The sequence below is a fragment of the Syngnathus floridae genome, chromosome 4 (genome assembly GCF_059516105.1).
Source record: "Syngnathus floridae isolate MCC-2025c chromosome 4, RoL_Sflo_1.0, whole genome shotgun sequence".
In the NCBI taxonomy this organism is placed as follows: domain Eukaryota; kingdom Metazoa; phylum Chordata; class Actinopteri; order Syngnathiformes; family Syngnathidae; genus Syngnathus; species Syngnathus floridae.
The window spans coordinates 9226951-9246125 of NC_142416.1; the positions used below are offsets into that span (position 1 = coordinate 9226951).

At 40.5% G+C, this 19175-nt stretch overlaps 3 protein-coding genes and 1 long non-coding RNA gene across 11 annotated transcripts in view; 2 read left to right on the forward strand and 2 right to left on the reverse strand.

The window, feature by feature from the left end:
- The window catches only part of LOC148398788 (endonuclease V-like), a 70851-nt gene extending 55884 nt beyond the window's left edge, over positions 1-14967 (forward strand). For 2 of the 4 annotated variants that reach the window (XR_015857979.1, XR_015857980.1), the window contains 2 exons: positions 1778-1920; positions 2101-2498. The gene's annotated coding sequence lies outside the window, so the exon portion shown is untranslated. Of the gene's footprint in view, positions 1-4; positions 878-1777; positions 1921-2100; positions 2499-13983 lie in introns of those variants that run through there. The other 2 variants (XR_015857978.1, XM_088373435.1) reach the window with 2 other exon arrangements.
- Positions 712-6855, reverse strand: LOC148398789 (neuronal pentraxin-1-like). Its single transcript, XM_088373425.1, has 5 exons — positions 6307-6855; positions 5138-5345; positions 3578-3819; positions 3280-3459; positions 712-2491 (listed from the first exon to the last, which is right to left on the reverse strand). Exons 1-5 carry the CDS (start codon positions 6838-6840, stop codon positions 2270-2272), a joined length of 1386 nt encoding a protein of 461 aa, XP_088229551.1. The 5' UTR covers positions 6841-6855; the 3' UTR covers positions 712-2269.
- A 2112-nt stretch (positions 14968-17079) lies between the features above and the next one.
- On the reverse strand, positions 17080-18137 carry LOC148398790 (uncharacterized). Its single transcript, XR_015857921.1, has 2 exons — positions 17728-18137; positions 17080-17643 (listed from the first exon to the last, which is right to left on the reverse strand). It is a non-coding gene; the product is annotated as an uncharacterized LOC148398790 (long non-coding RNA).
- rptor (regulatory associated protein of MTOR, complex 1) overlaps positions 17534-19175 on the forward strand; it is a 97464-nt gene continuing 95822 nt past the window's right edge. For 4 of the 5 annotated variants that reach the window (XM_088373078.1, XM_088373077.1, XM_088373079.1 and 1 more), the window contains exons 1-2: positions 17669-17811; positions 18721-18892. In XM_088373078.1, coding sequence (XP_088229204.1) covers positions 18728-18892 — 165 coding nt within the window. In that variant the 5' untranslated portion in view covers positions 17669-17811; positions 18721-18727. Of the gene's footprint in view, positions 17812-18720; positions 18893-19175 lie in introns of all 5 variants that reach the window. The other variant, XM_088373080.1, reaches the window with a different exon arrangement.

Consider the following 19175-nt stretch of genomic DNA (forward strand, 5'->3'; position numbering starts at 1 on the left):
ACAGCTAATGAAAATCCACTCCAAGGACAGGATTAAGACCAAAAATCAGCCTGCAGTCTTTCTGAAAAGATTTGTGTATTTTTTCTAATTATGTATAGCTTTGTTGAGATTGATGTTTAAGGCCATTGGAACAGTGCAAGACTGAAATTTCCACACTCTCTTCTGGCCACCGCTGGTCTGCTTCATTATACAGCAGAAAGATGAATTGGTTTTTCTTCTATCGTGAGAGGCCACAATACATGGCCAGAGGAGAGGACATAATTAGTGAGTTAATTATAAATTTTAATTCTGACTTAGTTGACCTAGTTATTTACATTATGTCTATTGTTCATGGTGGCAGCAATTGTGAATAACTTGAAAGAAACAATTGCAAGATACTGCATGTCAAAATTGCAGGAATGTGCCAGGGCCTGACCATGCATAGTTGTGGTAGTATTTTTTATATTCAAAGTGGCATTCACAACTGATTGTATGACTTATCCACAGATTGCCTGGTGTTCCAGAGTCGCATGGTATTCTTTTATCCTTCTGCTCTGGCTCTCTGTGACTTTGTAAACTAAATTATGAGTCATCAATATAAATTTAAACCACTTCTTTCATTTTTAAATGTTGTTCAAATCTGATTTGAATGGTTACGCTGCACTTGTAATATTAAACTAAAATATGTTCTTTTATGTCTTTCTCACTCAAAAAATGCATCACAAGTGCAGCTGTGCAGCATCTGGCATCAAGATTTATTGAGCTATTTGAACCCCGAAAGGCAAACAATGTAAAAATCCAAGAAAGGCAAAGTTTCTAAAAAAAGAGAAAAAACCCAGAACATTCAATTCTATGCGCCACATAAATTATACTAAAACAAGACAACGCTCCCGCCTCATACTTGTCGTCTTGCAATTGTGTGTGGAAATGAAGATGAAGTTTACAGCCCTGATCTTTTGATGCTCTACGCTCAGGAGCAAAAATCACATGGTAAAGTTCTGAAAATGAAAACACATTTGTACTCTTGTGATTCTTATGCATTAATGCAACTCGTGTCCTCTATCTATCATACTTATCCTTGCTCTTTTATATATTGCTTATTTGCCTTGTAGTTTAATACCTACACCCACCCCCCCCTTACATGAAATAGTTGAGCCAAATACAAAATAGTCTATATGCCCACCAAAAGAATGTAATATAGAAGTCTATATAAAAAAAAAAGCTTGGGTAGAGCAACAATAATGTTGTCAGTTCGCTTCAAACCTCAGGTGCTGATTGTCCCATTGCAGATAGGGTTACCACACACAAGAAAAATCACCAGAACTGCACTGCGACATTAAGTATCACAATTTTATTACAAAAATTAAATTATTCATCTCTCAGGTTTGCCATGCTTGGAGCATATAACAATGCAGTAAAAAACCCACACCCAAATATAATAAAGCAGATTTCAACATTGCTTTCACAGCACTCTGTCATTCATGCTGTTACTATACAGATACTGTCACATTCCTAATACAGAGCAGTACAAACACCTGCCAAAACACGTGATGGATAACAATCCCAAACAATAAATTGAACCAGAGTCAAGAAAGAGAAAATCCAAATGAAATAACACTGAATTTGCAACTTAAAACATTGTGTGCGCTGAATATTTGTACCAGCCCAAGGCACCCAGGCTTTGTAACAATGTTGGCAAGTCGGCGATATTCTTACAGAAACACTTGAAGCGAACGACACATACAAACTGACTTGTACCACAGTCTGGGTCCTCTGCTCCTTCCGTTCCCTTTGTCAGTCACAGTGGAAGTTCCGGAGGGGCCTTGGAGGAAGAGGAAGGAGGAGCAGCAGGAGGAGGAGAGGGTAGAGGAAAAAAGCCTCAACATCTTGTCACAGCGTCAACTACTGACAAGAATTGACAAGGGTTCCTCTGAGAAACAGGTGGGAAATGTTACGTAATTCCTTGCTTGGATGGTGACTTGTCCACACACGGTTGCCAGATGCCAGTTCCAGACGAAAGAAGCCAAACCAAAAAAATTAAGTTGTGCTTTCAACTGAACCCCTCAGAAAAAACAACCTGAGGTTTCCCAGATTGAACCCCCCTCCCCTCCCCTCCCACAGGATGAAAACTGTTCTTCAGCATATAAATACTTGGGAATGGCAGAAATCCCAGCTTGAAGCTTACAACTAAAGTCAAGATCAAATGGCCTCTAACAAACATCAAATGAAGACGAGAGCAACATAAACTCAGAAATACACAGAGGCCGTATCTCCATGGCTTCAATTCAGTTCAGTTGGCTGAACGACAAGGCTCAAAGGACCATTTAGTTGCTCCTCCAAATATTTCAATGTTGCTCTCCGTCCAAGAGAGCACATTGCCGGCCGTTGCTTTACTGTTGCAGGTTGCCAAGTTGTAGATTTCAGTGATGGACAGTTTCCTATTCCAGATGTTTAGATTTGCCAGCTCGCCTACGAAGGCTTGTGTTGCATCAAAGCCTCCTCCGAGTGTATCCTGCAGGAGACAAATTAAAAAAAAAAAAAAAAAAAGCAGTAGTTAAAACACAAATGTGGTGGCTTCATTCATTTTAAATAGCCTGTCCAAGCTGACATTGGGTGAGAAGACATGCTGGATTTGTCATCAGCCATTTACATCAGATATATTTGTATCGTTCTTTCTTATATTTTCTTTTCTTTTTTCAAACAAGAACTCCAAACTGTATTTCCCTTTTAGAACCTTGTTTGTTCGGCTTGTTGGTAAGCCATTAAATATTCAGTTGGCTCATTCCAAGAAAAGAGCATTTCTTTGCACCTTATGCCATACTTTGAACTTGAATGCATCTAAAGGCACAGTTTGCATTTACGGGTTTTCAAAAAAGTATATAAAGTTATCACAACATAGGAAAGAAGCACATGAAAAGCCATCAGGGCTGCTCAGTACTTTCTTGTGGAGTCACGCAACGTCAACATCATTAATATAAAAGGATGGAATGAACGAGTAACAGGTCACAGTGAAGAGACGTGACTCCCAGGCGTAAGCGATAATCCTCCCTCTGCCCTCGTCAAAGTTAGGTGTGGCTTCATTTTTTCTTATATGACAAATATTCTTTCTTTTCCCCCGTAGTGATCATTTCTTGAAATAATTATCTCATTTTGTTACACGTGTCTCATTTCTAGTGGTGATTTGTATGCTTGTATTTAGTTAAGTCAATCACTTGCCAAAATCAGCAAACAGGTATGCTCAACTTTGGCGCAAACTAAAAATGACATTTTACTGCTGCACATTTGCACGTGTTGATTTACCTGCTCCTGTCCCAAGACGAGCACCCCTTCAGGTTTGATGGGGTGATAGGGTGCCAAATTTTCACCGTTGCCCCTCATCACACCATCCTGAAAGGCCTCCCACATCCCGTCTCGGGTGGTCCACGTGATGCACAAGTGATGCCATTTGCCGTCATTGATGAGGAAGGGCAGCTTTGCAACCTGCGGCAAATACACACTTCCATTTAAATCAGGATTCAGGCCGCATCATTTCCAGCTTGAAACCAAATTGTTCATTCAAATGTATATTATAGCTTTCTGTCTGTTGTGTCACACTTACCTTGTCATTAATGAGAATCTCCATTGGGTTGTTTCCCCATTCAATCAGCACCAGCTCGTTGGCCTGACTCGGGACAGCGTAAGAAAAGGGTGTCCCCACCCCTGGTGAGGCATTGGACTTGATCCACAGACACACAGTGAAGGAGTACATCTCGGGCAGACTCCTCTTGGCTTTGGCGTACATGTAGTTGGTTCTCAACGGGAATGTCAGCTGGAACTTATCCGTGGGTCTGTTTTCTTTGCCTGCACATGAGATTAATGTCAGTCTGTCTGTAAAGGTTTGCTTCTGCTCGCTCTGGGAATTCTTTTCTATTTAATCGGTGTCTTTAGGGATTAGGAAGAGGACAGAGTAACATTAATCAAAATTCATGTTTATGGGCATTAGGCAACAATGCAGATGTGATTAGAATTCATATGAGGACAACTCAAGTGTGACAAATGGAAGACATTATTTTCTACCTTGCTACTTGAAGTACCAAGCAAGACTACCTGCGATTGCAACAGTATTTCCCCTGGGAACCTGATACGCCCATGACACGTTCATGCACACATCTATTTTCTATACCACGTTTTCCTCACGCGGATCACTGGTGATAAGGAGGCAGAACACGACCTGGACTGGTGGCCAGCCAGTCACAGACCAGAGGGATGTAAAACTGTCTAAACTCACAATCACATTAATGGGCGATGTCGAGTCTTCATTTAGCCCACAGGTGTCAAACTCAAGGCCCGGGGACCAGATGCGGCCTGCCACATCATTTTGTGTGGCCCGCAAAGACAAATTGTGCATCAAGTTCGTGTCATTACTAGAATTGTAAATTGTCTTTACTTTGAATAATATCTTTTTTTTAATATTTGAGCAGTTTTTACTCGTCTGATTTGAAAACGAATTATTTGTCAGTTTGTTTTGTAGCTTTTACTGTATATAATATGAGGTGCTCATACATTTATTTGGGTTGACAGTCGTAATGGTCCTCGGAAAGAAGGCTACAATGCGGCCCGCGAAAAAAATGAGTTTGACACCCCTGATTTAGCCTAATGTGATTTGAATGTGCTATGAAGTTGGAGAGCTCGGAGAAAAAATACACGCTGAAGGGCACACACGCGCGCGCACACGCACGCACGAGCTGGATAGCTGAAAAAGCCTCATAAATCCTCCAACTCGCCTAAGTGCGAATCACCTTTCGGCATTATCTCTCCGCAGCAGAAATGTACTTGTAATCACTTAAGACTTTTTTCCCGTGTTGTTCCTCTTCTTCTTCCTCTTGTTCTACTTTTTTTTTTGTTCCAAGTCACACTGTCAGCGTTTGGCAGTGAAACGGTAAAAGGCGAAAGGGCAAACTACAAGCAGTAAGATATGCAAAGCAATGCAGCTCTCTACTCAATGCGCGCGCAAGGCGATAGATGCCGCAGCAGAAAGCGAGGAGAAAAAAAACATTCGACTCCATGGGAGCTCGAGAACTCATCGTATTAGGGCTTCGAGCGGATGATGTGCCCTTGGGCAATAAATAGGCTTAAATACACCCGCCCCCCCTTTGCGGTAGAGATCCAATATACGCACCTTTCTCTAAGTCTGTGATGCGGTGGTGCAGAGAAGTGAGCGTGGACTCCACTCGGTTCCGTTGGTCGCTGTCATTTCTGGAACCACTTTTGGCTTCTTCTAATGTGTTAACCCGAGACAGAACTTGCTTCTCCATGTCATCTATCTTGTTTTGAAGCAGATCCTTCAGACTGTTCGCCTGCACGGTGTTATTCCCTCGGCTGTATTGCTGCAGCGTGCGAAAGGAGAAAGGGATACGTTTAAGATTGGAATAGTTCTGGTTGGAAATCTTTACTTTTAAATTATGTGCCTTAGGGTTACTTTATATGGGGATGTTTAGCTCTTTGTCAAATTTCTCATAACAACTAATCATGGTTTCCCATATGCGCACTCACGGGCTCTATTATTACTTCGGCACTTGCACAATAAATCACTCATATCCAATGCAAGCTTTCCGCCTTAAAGATAACTGTGCGATGGGGTGGGGGTGAGGGCATTTGAACATGAGGTTACTTGTAGTTTGCAAAGGCATCGAGCGGAATTTAACCACCCTGTACACTTAATATTAGAGACAGTTGTCGTTGTAATGCATTGCACGTGCACGCCCCTGCAAATGCGATACAACATAGACAGACACACGATCAAAATAATACTGTTCCATAACATGCCACATCTTTTTTTTCCAAATTATTTGGATTAGATATAAATTTCCTTCTGAATGCTGCTCTTTTATTTTTACTCTCTTGGCTGTTTCTCTTTAATTAATGCAGATGTAGCTACTTGAGTGATGCTGCTGTGACATTTAAATTTACCTCACGTGATGAGATCTATCTATCTATCTATCTATCTATCTATCTATCTATCTATCTATCTATCTATCTATCTATCTATCTATCTATCTATCTATCTATCTATCTATCTATCTATCTATCTATCTATCTATCTATCTATCTATCTATCTATCTATCTATCTATCTATCTATCTATCTATCTATCTATCTATCTATCTATCTATCTATGAGATTATTGCATATTGTACTTAATCATCACGCATGAGTAATATATATTACTATTAGAATATATATTATTATATGTGCATGCTCGGTAAAAGATGGACTTTAATATGTGTCTTGTCGTCTTACAAAGCGCACGGAGCCCAAGGGAACTTGGCTGCACTGAAACTTGCCTACCTCAAGGTTCTCCAGTCTCTGTTTCAGAGTCTGTAAAGTGTGTCCCAGCTGGGCCAGAGTCTCTGCGGTGCCCCGTGAAATATCCCCCATCGTGTTCTTGGCGCCCGGCCGCCTCCCTCCGGGTCCAGCCGCGGCCGGGAAGCTCTGACTCTCACAGCGACTCAACTTGGACGTTAGTTCCCTGATTGTCTCCTTCTGGTTCATAATGGTCTCCTTTTGCTGCAGCACGGTCTCCCGCAGCTGCATGACAGTCGTCTTCAGGTCCTCCGCTGGGCCACTGTTCTGCATGGTGGCCGCACACAAGTCCATATCCTTGGGCACCGACGTGCAAATAAACTGCGTCTGTCCCAAGTCTTGCGCGGAGCTCTCCGCGCTGGCCAGGCAACAGAGGAGAAAAACTTTCCACGGGAGTCGATCCATGGTTCCACTCGCATTGATGTCTGTGTTCAGTACCACGGAGCTGTTCACCGAAGCTTGGAGCCGCAGCAAGCCGCGCGCGCTTTTATAGCGCGCTTGACGCATCCCCTCATTCATCGCATCTGTGAGAGGAAGGAGGCGCCCGGAGTCCGGCCCATTCTTTAAGCTCGTGCACGATCCGTGGAACAGTCGCCCACGTACTTGATCAATGCCAAGCAGAAGCTTTTATCCACGTGTTTAGACATAGTCGGTAAAGCAAAGAAAGTAATGAGCAAAAAGCCCCGTCCAAATATTCCCATTTAAAAACAGATCATCCCACTTATTCAATAAACTATTGTTGACACACGTCATAATTTCAATTTGTAATCTAGGGTACTTGGAAATTACTTGAAATAAATCTTTCATGAACAGTATTCTATGATATCACAATTATTGCGCCCTCTTAAATGATCCGGAAAGGGTCATCCACCAACCCCCTTCCGAAACGCACACTGTATAAATTGCTGTACAGTATTTTAATAATGATCGAACTTCTCTTGTTACAGTAAAACCAGCAATCTGCATTAGCTCCCAGGAGGAAATTTGCTTGGTAATGGATTGAAAGCAGCAGATGAATGTGCTTTCCTTGCATTTTCCATTCAATGAGTGTCTATATTAGAGCTGATAGGCTTGTATATTTTACATGTATATTTTCTTTCACTGTCCATTATAGTATAACACTTCACATTTCATACTATTTTGAATGATTAATTTATTATTTCAATGACAGAGTGGTTTGTTCCCGGCAATATAAAATATATATTTTTTTACACAGAAGTCAAGGGACTATAAGTAAGTAAATAAATAATCAAACTATTCAATAGAAAAATAAATAAATAAACATGCCCTTTGTGTTCCAGTGCATTCTCCTGCCAAATGAGCACAACTACTCAGCGACACATCGATTTTAAGTCCCACTTGCATCACAGTGCTGTGTAAAACTATAGTCACAAACAGAATTGTAGAGACAAATGTTCAGGTGAAACATTTGTAACTCAGTTACATTGCAAGAAGTTTTTCAGACTTAGGCATGACGACTCCACGGCTATCGACTAAAGGTGGGAGGAAAATTGACCAACAAGTCCTCCTTAATTTGTTTAATCATTGATCTTGTGTGTTGTAATCAGCAAGATGCCGAGCTTGAGGCAAGCAATGGCATATGAAACAAATAGTGGATGGGAGCTTAATTGCTCCAGGACAAACATGTACAAATTTCTCCTTATCTCAGCAGAATGCATGTCATTAGATTTCATAACCTTGCTTCAAATCAACAAGGGCCACTTTGTTGTGTTTAGCTGCCCAACAGCTGCTTATTTGCTAGCAAGGAGCAAAGTTTGCAAGTTTTTAATCACAATATCAGTGTGGTTTACTATTGAGGATGTGTAGTTTACCATGTGATCCACAATATATCACACCTTAAAGGTGTCACAGCACCATATGGTCTCTCACATTTTCCTCCCTCCCTTCCTTCTCTTCCGTGTGTCAGCTGTAACACTGAAAGAAAAGATCATGTCTATGCAGGCAGTAACGTGTGCCAAATGAGGGTGCTATCTTATTGATGTAATCAGATTTGGTGCTCATAGAGGGAATCAGACTGGTAATAATGCCTTTTTTTTCATTTAAGTACACATACATGGTCAGTTCCATACGTTGGACACCAGAGGCAGGATGGAAAAGGACTCAAATCTGTAACGATCAGTCTCTCAGGCTTGCTGAATAATGCAAAGCTTTATAATAGAACCTACTGTCTAATGGCAAAGACAGATATGAGCCATTTCACACAGTGGCAGAATGCGGCATGCTTATTTATCCAGCATTTGCCCTCGTAGTGGAGAATAATGCATAAGGATTGACTGAAAAACACGGGGAGGGCTGCAAAAGCAAGAAAAGGTTAGGGGGAGTGCAGAGGCTGTATGCCAGAACACTTTGAAATACACTCATTGGCAATAATTTTGTAATATAATTTCTCTTTCATATTCCTAAATAATGCAACGAAAATGTTGTTGTACATCAGTGGAAACTACAACAAATGATTAATTTTTTAAATGTTATTCATTGAGTGCAGGCCCCGAGCAAGGTTGATCTGTAAACAAAAGCATTCGTGAGCAGTATTTGAGGTTAGTATCTATGTTTTGTTTTTTGGGGAGTGGATAATTGTATAACACATTAGGAACACTCTAGGACAAGGCTAAAAGTGTAAAAAACAAAAACAGTAATCCTCAGTATTTCACTGGGATTTGACGTTACTCTATTTTTAAAGGCCAGATATTTAGCTTTTTTTTTCTTTACAATTTAAAACAGGTATATTCCCAGGTGTTATGCAGGGCAAGTCAAGTCCAAAATTTTCTTTACAATATGTTCCATGTGGTCCCAATGGTCTTAACACGGCAGTCTGACTAATATTGCATTTGTGGAATATTAATCAGTCTACTTAGGGAAATTTTGCCATTTGCTGTCAAGGGAATATTACATCACAGTGTCTTAGGGCTCAGCTTACGAACATCTTCTGACCAAACCCCGGGAAAAAAGGTGATCCATTGGTCGTTATCTGAGCCATAGGGATATCATTTTCAGTCAACAAGTGACAAAATGGCCACACCCGGCAATGGAAAATAACGGGTGCAGTTTGGTGCTTAATTCCACAAAGACCTGTCTGATATCTCCAAGATGCCACAGGATGGTGCTAAAAGCGAAGAACTATGTTGAAGTGACACATTGATTGAGAGACCAACATTTTTAGGGGAGCATCAATTACCTCTTTGTTTTTTGCTATTTGCAGCACTTATCACACATTTTTAGGGGACCATCAATTACCTCTTGTTTTTTTGCTATTTGCAACACTTATCACACGAAAAGCAGGAGGTTACGATACGGCATTGTTTTCTTTATGTGAAAGCAAACACACACGGACATACAAGAGTGGCTCTATTGCCTGAGGAAGCCTCAAAGCCTGGCCTGTTAAAGGGTTAAAAATGGGAAAGAAAGGTGTGAGTTAAATACTTTCTCTTGGCATTGACGTCACACCATAAAACTGAAGCGCAGGAAATGCACTGACGTCAGACAGACAACCAGCAGCAAAACAAAGAGATGAATAGTGACTCAAGAGACACGTGTCCAGCAGAGAGCTTGCTCGTCATTGAGAACTCGAGTGATGATGAGGTAAAAGCTCTTTATCGCTTTTGTACATGTTGCAGCCTTCTGTTGCTGGACAAATATTACCAAATATACAACTGTATTACATCCATCCATTCATTATCTGAGGCGCTTTTCCTCACGAGGGTTGCCGGCGTGCTCCCAACCGACTTTGGGCAGATGGTGGGGTACACCCTGAACGAGAGTCGGAATCGAATCCCGCACCTCTGAATTGTGAGGGAACATTCTAACCAATGCAAAACCATGCCGCTGACTGTATAATAATAATAATAATAACTGAAAAGAGAAAATATTCTTTCAGAAAAGTTCAGCTGCATCTCTGATTAAAAATGTAGCAAAAATGTGTTGACCATAGTTCACTTGTAGTGAATTATGTGAACGTGTATAACAGGGGTGTTTGACTCATTTTTTTCGCGGGCCGCATTGTAGTCATAGCTTCTTTCAGAGGGCCATTATGATTGTCAACCCAAATAAATGTATGAGCACCTCATATTATATACAGTAAAAGCTACAAAACAAACAGACAAATAACTCGTTTTCAAATCAGACGAGTAAAACTGGTCAAATATTTAAAAAAAAAAGATATTATTAAAAGTGAAGACAATTTGCAATTCTAGTAATGACACACGAATTTGATGCACAATTTGTCTTCGCGGGCCACATAAAATGATGTGGCGGGCCATATCTGGCCCCCTGGTCTTGAGTTTGACACCTGTGGTGTACAACCATTTACATGTTCAAACTAATTAAAACATACAGGGACATAAATAAATGCTCTCTGCAATACGTGTTCCACGAGGCCCTAAGAGAACTTCATCATAATTCTCTTAAGGCTGCACATTAACACTGAGCCACGACAGTGCTCTTCATCAAGCTACTCGTATTGGAATCCCTCTAGAAACATTTTCTTCATTAGAGCTTCTCCACATAAAGGTCTGTGGCTGAAATGCATTTTTACTTAATTGAAAGATTTGCTGAGAAAAGAATTGCATTTCATTTTATTTTGTTCTGCATTGCATTTTGAAGGTCAGTCATATTTGACGTCATGTTCACAAATGAGTGGTGTTGATTTGACAAAGCTTTTAACATTTTTTCATTTCAGAGAGACTGGACACATTTTGGGGGGGGGGGGGGGGGGAGTAAATTATTTGCTGTAGGTCACAAATAATCAATTATCTTTCTACTAACAGCTGGCACTGCTACATTGCTTTTTCTTTTAAATGAATTTAGATATTTGTAGACACATTCTCAGTTCATTTTGATTACTGACCTTTAGAACAATATGCTTCTAACTTTATGAAAACTGTTTGGGGCAGTCCTTTGTGCCCTGGCATGACTGTGCCCCACCACTGCACAAATCAATACCTGCAGTATTTCAAAGCCAACTTTTTTATCTGAAACTTTTTTTCAAAATGTAAAATTCATGTCTGCGATTGGCTGGCAACCAGTACAGGGTGAACCGAGCCAACTGCCCGCTGGGATAGGCTCCAGCACGCCCGCGACCTTCGTGAGGAAGAAGCGATTCGGATGATGGATGTGATATAAAATATCATTTGACCAAGCTTTTTGATAATTCGACTCTTAAATTCTAATGATTGATTTACTAACAGTTTACATATAGATTATATTTCATTAGATTACATTAGATTATTTTAGTATTCCATACATCCAATTTATGTATCTCAGCCTCACTAAGGTGAAATGGAGCCTATCCTAGCTGACTTTGGTTTGGAGGAATTTTACACCCTGGACCGGTCGCCAGACAATCAGAGGGTTGAATTTATAGGACGCTATAAAATACTACTATCATGCAAGGCATTAAAATTCAGATTACATATAACCAGAAAGAGATGTGCAGTAATTTAATAGCACATAGTTTATAGTACAATACTAGTACAGTCAACTGAAGTGTGTACATGCTTGAACAGGCTTCGGACTACTTTTTTTTTTTAATCAGCATTGACAACATTACTAGTTTGGTTGCTTCAGTTCATTCTTTATATTTATTTGAAGCGTACTTGACGCTACATTTATTGAACTGGAAAATTTGATTTTTCCTTAAAAGTCGTAATGAAAAGTAACTTTTCATCAGATTTTATTGGCACTTTGTTCATTACAACAAAGTGAATTACAAATGTAGTGTAAATTTGTACCCTGCTCGCTTAATATTCACAATACTTGCAAGTTACCTCAGAACAGTGAACCTGAAACACATGTGGATCCATTTGTTTTATAAATTTGAAACTTTAGAAAGCGCAATATTGTTGTCAGTGAGTCTACAAAGCTTAGACAAACTGAGGCACTTTGTGGTTAGTGGCCCATCACCCTGGGAGAGCAGCTGTGTTTTAGGATTCAATAACACAAACTGACGACCCCGTGAGCCAGAAGTGTACCCTACAAGGACCGAATGAGCTCTCTGCACATCCATTCTGAACTACATCAAATGTACGCATCTTCTTGTAAAACCAGAGTCTTTCCGTAGCTCTCAGGGGTGCTGAGTTATTTCGCCCATAATGTCTGGATGAGCTTGTTCTGATCATACTCCACAAAGATGGAAATACATGTTCTAGAGCAGGGGCGTCAGACTCATTTTTTTCACGGGCCACATTGTAGTCATAGCTTCTTTCGTAGGGCCATTATGACTGTCAACCCAAATAAATGTATGAGCACCTCATATTATATACAGTAAAAGCTACAAAACAAACTGACAAATAACTCGTTTTCAAATCATACGAGAAATAACTGGTCAAATATTAAAAAAAAAAAAAATTAAAAGTGAAGACAATTTGCAATTCTAGTAATGACACACGAATTTGATGCACAATTTGTCTTCGCGGGCCACATAAAATGATGTGGCGGGCTGTATCTGGCCCCTGGGCCTTGAGTTTGACACATGTGTTCTAGAGTGTGTTTCTAATCTGCTACAGGCAGAGGTGAGTAGTATAATGTTACATTGACTGTATTACATTTCCTCAAGCAAGATTTGGAATTAAAATGACTGGCAAGAGTAGCTATGATGCAACATTTGTTTTACTTTATCTTGAGTATATATGTTGAGAAGAAATTACATTTACTCCACTATCTATTACTTTACACTGCATTCCATTTGCTAGTTTATCGATCAATGTTTCTTTATTGTTGTTGTTTTTTTTTTTTTTACTCCATTTCACTAATTAAACAGACCCATGCCAGCAATATCGCCGCACATAGTCCATCAAAATGACTAATTTCTATGAAGAGTGACTGAAGAAGTGTATGAAAAACAACAGTTTCATTATGTGCTTTCACCTGTGTCTGCATGTCCTATCCGCCTTGATTTTTCGGGTTCGCAGTAATTGCTAATGTAAATATATTGGTTGGACGATTATAGCCCAAAATAAAATATGAACCTCCTCAGATTCCATCTTTAAAGCTTCTCAAAGCCTTTACCCTCAGCACTCCTTCTGTCTCCTTCTGTTTTTGACAGCTGAAATGTTATCACAGCTGAGAGACAATTTAAATTTGCTGTAAAACCTTTGTTGTCCAGATTTTGCTTTGGGGTTTTGTGGATTTATTCACGGTCAACCTTGAGTGTGAATTGTGAGAAAGATGCGCTTTAAGCTGAAGCAGTCTGTGCTCAGGGGACATTGACTGATCATTATGCAATACAGTACAACACATTAATCACAGCAGAACTGTTTATTAATGCATTGTAAAGATGACTTGGAAACCACAATTGTCAGAAGCAGTACTGAAAAACAACACTAAACTGTTGAAATATGTGAAGGTAACATCTTTCAGAGACATGAAAGCACAAAAACAAGAGTGGATGTGTGTGTCTGTGCACACGTGTGTGTAATCACAAATCAAGACAGCATGAAGGCATATCTTCATCCCTTGAATCACTTCTTATTCATGTTACTCTTTTTTTCCTCGCCGCGTGGCAATCAGTCCTTGGGAAAAAAAAACATTTCCTTCTTCTGTTTCACTCCTGTTTCCAGTTTTTCATGTCACCCTGATCCCTAGGGAGTAGGAGATCTGAAGAAAAAGAACACTAATCTTCTCTGGCTTGTCCTGGCTTTATTGCAGATGAGACAAGCCAGGGTCTCACCCTCCTTCACACCACAGATTGGATTGGTTCCACCCAGCCGTGGACACCAGCGATGTGATGCAAGAGGCTCAAACTCACCGAGATAGACCAATGAGTTTCTTCCAGGTCAGATTGCTGAGCTGCCTGAAGTGAGGCAGGCTGAGGGAGGGGTCGTAGTGATGACTACTAGACCGGTAGATGTATTGAGAAAGATGTTATCACGCTCCAACCATCAGATGTAATAATTTTATGCTTTCTAATGGGATGGCACTTCAGAGAAACCTCCTGTGAATTGATCTCTCCCATGTTATTGTTTTGTTGTCATTCAAAAAAGCCTGTCTTGGGCTTGATTAACGTTATCAAGAGTGACAGGCAAATATAATTGTCGACCAGGAACAAACTGGTAAACATGTTGATTGCACACATGGCTCTAGGAAATGGCACAATATACTGGTTGAGTGACTTCTAAATGCGTCACTCAAGACAGGTGGAACGGTGTATTCACTCTGTGATGTCTGCATATTCAAACATTTGGCGCCTGCTGTTTGAGAAATTAGTGTGAAGCTGGACACTAAAGGGTGATGAGACATCTCATGTGGAAACTCACTTTGTTCACTTGACTCAGGGGCGGGCAATTTGCACCCCGAAAAATCAACAAAAACATCAACGTCAAAAACATGAAATCAAATTATCAGTTGAAGCAGCTGCTTAATCACGTCTAAAAATAAGAAAGAAATTTTTCTTATTCTATTCAGTCTATTCACAACAACACGAGTTTGTCTATGGAAACTTGAGCCACTGCCTCATTATATTTGCTCCAACACTGTCGTCAAAGTAAATTCTCTGACGAGATATTGTGAATACAAAATATTTATTGCAAACAGTGTTTTAATTCCCATGTTGTACATGTAAATGAAATGAATTATTTCCATGGCGTATGTAGTTTTCTGTTTCACCTTAATAGTCACGCTTGCACCATGTTGCTTTCCTGCAATGCAATGCATATTAACCTTTTGAATAAACATCGATGGTCAGTATATTTCCAAATGCGTTATGGGTAATTTTGAGTGCACTACATTTATCCTCCCTGGACATTCAGACAGCCCTACAAAATGGTGTAATACCTTGATAGCCACAAAATAGTTTGCACATTAGGACACAGCCACTATTCTTTTGTTTGAACTGGCCATTTTGCATCCCTGGTGTCATATTAGTGTTACACCATCTCAGGTGTGAATGGGGAAGAGGATCTGAATACTCCCCAAAAAAAGTCTGCAAAGACCGATACTGAGCTGCTGCTGCACGGTGGCCTAGCCAAGACCTTCTAAAAAGGTTCTACAAAGAGTGCATAAGATTATATCCAGATGTTGTTTTTGGAAAGGGGACATACGTATGAGTGCGGCCAGTATTGATGCACAGATTGAAGGGCGAGGGGCCAGCCTGTCAGTGCTCAGACTGGACCATAAGGCACACTCCTTCAAATTGGTCTGCATATGGCTGTCATCTTTTTCAAACGATGATACCCAAAAAAGCGCCCAAACAGTATGCATGGATGTCTGGAATCACATCCCACGTTCTGATAAAACCAAGTTAAACTTATTTGGTTCAGAGTAACTCAATCATGTGCAGCAACTAGGTGAGGAGAACTATAACAAGTGTGTCTTGCCTACAGTCAAGTAAGCTGGTGTGCCATGGTCTGGGCCACATGAGTGCTTCTGACACTGTGTTCATTGAGGAATCCAAGAATGCTGGAGCAGGGCATGAGCTGGGCCACATGACAGGATTCTGACATGATAACAACCCAAATACACCTTCAAGACAACCACTGCCTTGCTAACATAAAGGTAATGGTGATGGACCGACCAGGCCTAAACATTACTGAGTATGGTGGTGACTTTAAAATAAACATGCAGTAACACAAGGTCTCTAAAATCCGCACGATGATGACATGCAGGGGTGAAGAATTTCAATGGCAAATTCAAGGTAAAATATTGACACTGGGAGATTTACTCACTTTTGTTGCCAGTGGTTGGGCAGAAGAATATATTTACTCTTATGCTTAAAAGTTACCTGCCAAAGGTTTTAGGACATTCAGGTTTAAAAAACAACAACATTTCAGTTCATTGTTTCATCATTCTGTGAAATATAGAAATAATAGATCATTCAAGTCTCAGAAGGAATCATGGATTCAATCTTTAACTCAAAATGTATTTCAGACTTTCGATTCATTCACTTGGCCAGCTCAGACGAATATAGCATCTGAACACTCTTGTGGCATTCTTTCTACAGAGGAAATCACATACTTCTCAAAAAGTTTTTCTCAACTCTGTTGCAGGACTTCCCACAAATATGTGACTGCTTTGCTTTCATGCTTCCGTCTAGTGTTCATTCCAAATCAGCTCAATGTGGTTCAAACATGATGAATGCCTTTTTGTCTAATTTTGAAATGGCCAAGACCAAGATAATCCATTTAAAAATTACAAAAACCTTTCCTTTTTCAATGTGACTTATACCCTGTACAAATACAATACCGGATATACTAACTAACTAACTAACTAACTAACTAACTAACTAACTAACTAACTAACTAACTAACTAACTAACTAACTAACTAACTAACTAACTAACTAACTAACTAACTGTTTGTGTGTGGTCCAATACAGTAATCCCTCGTTTATCGCGGATAATTGGTTCCAAAAACCACCCGCGATAAGTGAAATCCGCGAAGTACGGTCACCATCAAGAAGTAATGGGCAGGCTAACGAGTTAGCGGAAAGATGCTAATTCGCGATCATGCTAACACGACTTCTAAAGAAATTTAAACGAACATTTGGAGCAATACTACACTGTCCAAAAGGTTAGAGACGTTTCCTCAATTTAGAAGTTTTATTTGGACTTTTCACAGTTTTTTTAATTTGGAAAAAAATCCGCGATGTAGCGAAGCCGCGATAAACGCAGCGCGAAGTAGCGAGAGATCACTGGACTTTGTTCGGTACTCACCCATCCCACCGTAGTAAATACTATACAAGGTACATTGTCTTATAAGGACTAAAACAAAACAAGGAAAACCAAACAAAGAACAATTGACGGAAAAGTCACAATGTAATTCTTTTTATTCAAAGCCTATTAATCATAAATGATAAATCTTGAGTTATTGCAGTGTCAAATACTTTTTTTTTTGTTGTGTACTAATTACATTCTACAAGAATAATTGAAACAATCAGAAGGGATTTGGAAATCCTCATTTTATGTAAGTAAAAATAGGCAATTACTTGCATAACAGATACACCCCAAAGGACAGTAACAGTGTCCGAAAGAAAGTGCATGTGGTTGGTACAGGAACAACTGTCGTGACGTATCATGACAGGCTCGCACCAACAGTGCATTGTGGGTCGAACCCAAGATGGCTGCGCCCTTGCAGGAGTGCTGATGAAGTCGCTCTGCGGTGAATTTCTCTGGGTTTTGTGTGATTTTCGTGAAGTCCGGTGCACGAAGCTGCATGATAGTGACCCGGCTTGTGGTACAGGCCCATAGGAGCAGAGTCGTTAAGTGTGTGCGGTGGATCGCGTGGCTGTGGCAGACTGTCCGTGTGAAGATGGGCCTCGTCTGCAGCCCCTTCCCATAGCGAAGAGCTGTGGGGAGAGGAGCCACAGATTCCCCTGCAAACACGCACCCGTTCAACTTGGATTTGACGGCTTTGACATACTGTATAGACTGTGGACGCTGTCTTACAATTTTCTTACCGGAATTGTTTGTGCGACGCTGTCTGTCATCGTCCGGAGACGAAGAGCTTCCCCAGCCCGGCGAGATCGTCCCTGCACACCGAGGTCTGCACACATCTCCATTCTTCGTAGACAATTCTGCAGGGCTCTCTCTTCATGTTGCACAGTTGATTTCGTGTATTCAGAGTTTTCAAATCAAGTTCGCTAATCTAATGTAGTTAACATTTGCTTAACCAGCAGTCCCACCTGTGAGACTGATGTCAGCGTTGACTTCACGTTAAAACACTATTTAATTTTGCCAATTTACTTTAAGCGTTTTATCAGTTGTATTTACTAATGTGGAATCGAAAACAAGTGTGCGTGTGACCAGAAGGCTGTTGCAATGAACTAAATGTATGTATGCGTGGGTTTTTGTTTGTGTGTTTGTGGGTTTTTGTGGAGGTGTGTGTTTGGGCTAGTTAGTGCCTGATTCACTTGTGTAAGCCATTTACTATGAAGCTGAATGTACTTTTCGATCATTTCTAAATTGACAAACGTCAAAATTCAGATTAAGGTACATTTTGGGCCGAAGTCATCTCTACAGCCAATTAGTGGCTGGAACAAACGCTGTTTTGGAATTGTAATACAGAGATTGAATAAATTGCATTGTTTATTATAGACTGCACACTTTATTTTTCCATTGTGTTCTAGTTCTAGTCAACTATTGTAGTAGTGCTACATAAGAGTATTGACCTCAAAGTTGAGTGGGGCTTTCTGGATCTGGTCATTATGTTCTCCCTCTTCCTGCTTTGGGTCTGCCGCTTTTGACTGCAGTTTAATACATGTATATTAGGTCAAGCATTAAATCTCAGGAGTGTGACACTGTTGAGCTGCTCCCCGTCTCTTGTTCCATAATGTAGCCTGAGGCAACTTTCCTGTGACCCTCAACAGGAGAAGCTTAAAATGGATGGATAGAATGTAAATTAACTAGTATAGTTGTGCGTGTTACTGACACAAATATGTTCTTCCCTGTAGGGTCCTAATGAAAATGGATGCAGACTTGCTACATTTGCCAGCTGTCGGCTTTGCCGAGGAGGAGGCCGACATGAATGACTGGGAGCTGCCCCTGGCCTTCATGAAGAAACGGCACTCGGAGAAGATTGAGGGATCTAAGGCCCTTGCACAAAGCTGGAGGATGAAGGACAGGGTAAATATCTACTTCTCCTCCATCAATGTCAGTGCTGTGCTTGGTGTGTGGCTGCAGGAACACCTTGTCTTGCAGCTCTCGCCTCCAAGTTGCCCAAATGCAATTGTGATTGATTAAGGTTCCTTCCTACTCAACTCAGCTAAATGAAGAAAAGTTTTTTTTATATAGTCTTAAAATAAAATCTAATACCCCCACCCCACCCCTCCAAAAAATCCAGCCTTCAGATTTATAATCCCGCCGCTCCAAGAAATAGAAAAGCAAATCACAATACTTTAAACTAAAT